This window comes from Limulus polyphemus, unplaced genomic scaffold (assembly GCF_000517525.1).
Source record: "Limulus polyphemus unplaced genomic scaffold, Limulus_polyphemus-2.1.2 Scaffold126, whole genome shotgun sequence".
Lineage (NCBI taxonomy): Eukaryota > Metazoa > Arthropoda > Merostomata > Xiphosura > Limulidae > Limulus > Limulus polyphemus.
In genome coordinates this window covers 144,598-147,990 of record NW_013665736.1, presented here as the reverse complement: position 1 = coordinate 147,990, position 3,393 = coordinate 144,598, and the positions used below count along the sequence as shown (strand labels likewise).

The window sequence follows — 3,393 nt, the reverse complement described above, 5'->3', positions numbered from 1 at the left end:
CTATATACTCATAGTGAGAAGAGGGTTGAACTTTTATATTTATATATATATATAAATGAATAAATCAAAAAGTTATTACATTTCCAGGTAATTTATCAGCTTTTTCTAATATAAAAAATAACACAGGAAAATAAAGCAGAAAATATTTTAGGTTAACGCTCCTATTTATATATGTGCTGCTAAAATAATAATTGTGTATCCATTCATCTTGTTGTTGTTTGTTATTAAGCACAAAGCTATACAAAGGGCTATCTCTGATCTGCCCACAACGGGTATCGAAACCTAATTTTTGGCGGTACAAGTCCGTAGACATACCGCTGTACCACTGGGGGCATCCATTCATCCATTCGCGAACCTAGTCAAATACAAAATGACATTAACTGTATATTTTCTGCGCATTAAGAAAAGGTTTTCTACGCATTTTGTAACCTTATTAAACATATTTTTAATTGAGGAATCATTTATTAAAGTTCTTTTACATATACATATACACACACACAATGAAATCAGCACAGTCATAGGGCTATATCACAGAACGTTATCTCACGCAATAAAAAGCGACAACACTGCATTTGTCATGGAAAAAAATAATTCTTGTAAAATGCATTCATTTTTCTCTTATGTTTTGTTTAATGAAAGATAAATTGATAAACCAGAGTTATTATATATATGTCAAGTTAAATAAATTTCCTCTTATGAATTTATGTGTATCAACTCTAAAAAACTAATCAAATTGACTTCTAATTCTGAACCGATAAGTATCAAACAATCGCAGACGGCTGGGCGGTAAGTCTGAAGGATAATGAGGCTAAAAATTTGGCTTAATAACAAACAAAAAGTATGAAACACGACAACAAAAAAGCACTAGATGTCGCCCTAACTTTTGCACGATGTCCAGAAAATATAAACCGTATGTACGTGAAAATAGACATACGTGTGGTCGTAACATTGTGCCACTCTTCCACCCTATTTCTAGCTATTTTCTGTTTCAATAGATTTTTGTGTTGTGATTCTCTCAAGTATTTTATTCATGAAATAAGTTAATTTTTTTTTCACAGCAGGTACATTTTTCCCCTTCTACACCAGATTACTGTTGTCTATATTTCATTCACTGTTGGTTCAACGTCATTAAAAAGCCCCCCAGTGGCACAGCGGGGTGTCTGCAGACTTACAACGCTAGAAACCCATTGTGTAACTTTGTGCTAGCTACAAACAAACAAACGTCATTAAAACTACGTCATGTGAACTAGTTGGCCTAACCTCAAGTTACTGTGCTTTGTAATTTTCTATATTTTTCAGTAATTATTATCGACCCCTTCTGTGATATTACTATTTATTGGACAAATAGGTTTAAAATCTACAACTCAATACTGAAAAGATTAAACTTTCATTTCAGGTAAAGTATTATATCTACCTATACTAGTCCATATTGTTTTGATAAGCAGACAACTTGAATTAGATTATTAAATTTTCTTCGTAAAAAGCAATCACACAAGATCTTACCTTGAAGTTCCGGTAATTCCGGAAGTAAGGAACAGCAAGTTGTTCCATCGCTTCCTGTTGTTTCCTTCCTGTCTAAACCGTTTTAACCATAGTCCCATTTATTGAATTATAAAAATATTGTTGAATATGCACACATTAAATTCTGTCTCAATTGTACCACTTCTTTACACGAATAGTAATATATAATCGGTACAGAAGAACTATGATATTTTCATCTACACTTTCGTAGAACGGTTAGCAATAATTCATGAATAACTTTAAACCACTACTATAGAAAAATAGTTTCCTTTTTATGTGTGACTCACAAGATGTATGTTCGACAACCAAAATGGCAGTTCATCCCCAGTGAAACTAACTACATTTCTTGAAATTTTTACTAGCAAAAAACAATGCATGCTATAAATCTTTTTTGTTGGTGTTTTTTCCTGCAGCAGCCGAGGATAACTATCTTGCCAGTCATGTGTAGCTTCTAAGCAAATGTATTAAGCATCATTGAATCTCTGCAGATAATAATTTTGTAGTCATGCGACTCTCGTAAGCAAAAGAGAATACTTGTTCGCTGTTTAGAAACGAAAAATGTTACATGAGTGCAAGCCAGATTTCGTGCCAGAACTCTGATTCACAGTCACAAGGGAAGGCTATAGCCACGCTACGCCAATCAGGATCGTTTTTATCAAAACGTTTTAGTAACGTGTAAACTTCCAATAGATGATTTTCATGATGAACAGTTAGTGAAATGTCACACATAACTATATTTTAAAGATATAGAAGCTATACATTTCTGCCATGTACTAATCCAAAGGAGGTATTATTCACTCACAATTTGAGGGAAAACTCTTGCAAGAAACTGATAGGTTTTGTTTTAGGCTAACTGAGTAAATAGACATAAACAAACTTATAAACAGCATTGACTGGATAAATTGCTTAGATACCTTTAGAAGAGGCTGCCAACTGGAATAACACAAATGTTTCATTTGTTTCTAAAATTCTGTATATATACATTTTTTTTTCTTTCTAAAAACAGAAAACTTAAACTTTTATGAAATTCTATTAAACCACAGTCAAGTGATTTAAATAGAATACCTGTATGACCATGTTTTCTGAAATATTTTGTTATTAATAGAATTATCCCCTTGTAGCTAAGAGATAAAAGTTAAGGTTTATAATGCTAAAATTCAGGTCTAATCCCTGCTGTGCACAAAGTGCAGATTACCCATTATGCTGCTTTATACAACAAACACAAACAAATTAACATACATGACTATAACAGGTGCACACTGGGAAACACAACAACTGTCATCAGACTCACTTATGTACAGCAGTATTCATATAGTAATATACTATGGATATTTGAATACTGTATACTTTTTAGTAGAAATTTTTCCAAAAATATACATTCCCAAATCATTTATGTACATGTAGATAAATCAGTACTACAATAATAGTAACTAATAACATTAGCATTTTATTTCTTTTTTCTAAAATCGTTTGTAATTGTAAATTACTTGAGGCATCCAAAATTTGGAGATTACAAGACAAGTTGCCTATTATTTTGCATTTGTAGTCAAGTTTTGTTTTTCTTAGAAACTAAACTGCTGTTGGTTTTCATATTTTGTTATAAATTCCAGTTGTAATAATCAAATGGACACTTTCTGGCAGGAATTAAACCTACAATAACAGAATCACTAATCTTCCACTCTTCTTCTTTATGTTTCTATTTCCACCTAATCTTAGAATCTTGTGTTGTTTTCAACTAAAAAAACTGAATACTGTGTTGTTTTACAGTTTTAAAACCTATGTTGTTGTCTTACACATCTTTTATTTCAGTTTCTTCATGTACCTTAAACAACCTCAGAGTTAAATAAATTTTTTTTTTCATGAAGAAAAAAG

The 3,393-nt window shown here is 31.6% G+C and overlaps 1 protein-coding gene across 4 annotated transcripts in view; it reads right to left on the bottom strand.

Annotated features, from left to right (window-relative positions):
- Positions 1-3,393, bottom strand: part of LOC106473087 (leucine-rich repeat flightless-interacting protein 2-like) — a 95,268-nt gene that overhangs the window by 71,784 nt on the left and 20,091 nt on the right. Inside the window, exon 1 of one of the 4 annotated variants that reach the window (XM_022402547.1) lies at positions 1,504-2,080. The exons of the other annotated variants lie outside the window; for them this stretch is intronic. Coding sequence (XP_022258255.1) covers positions 1,504-1,551 — 48 coding nt within the window. The 5' untranslated portion in view covers positions 1,552-2,080. Of the gene's footprint in view, positions 1-1,503; positions 2,081-3,393 lie in introns of those variants that run through there. 4 annotated transcript variants of the gene reach the window in all.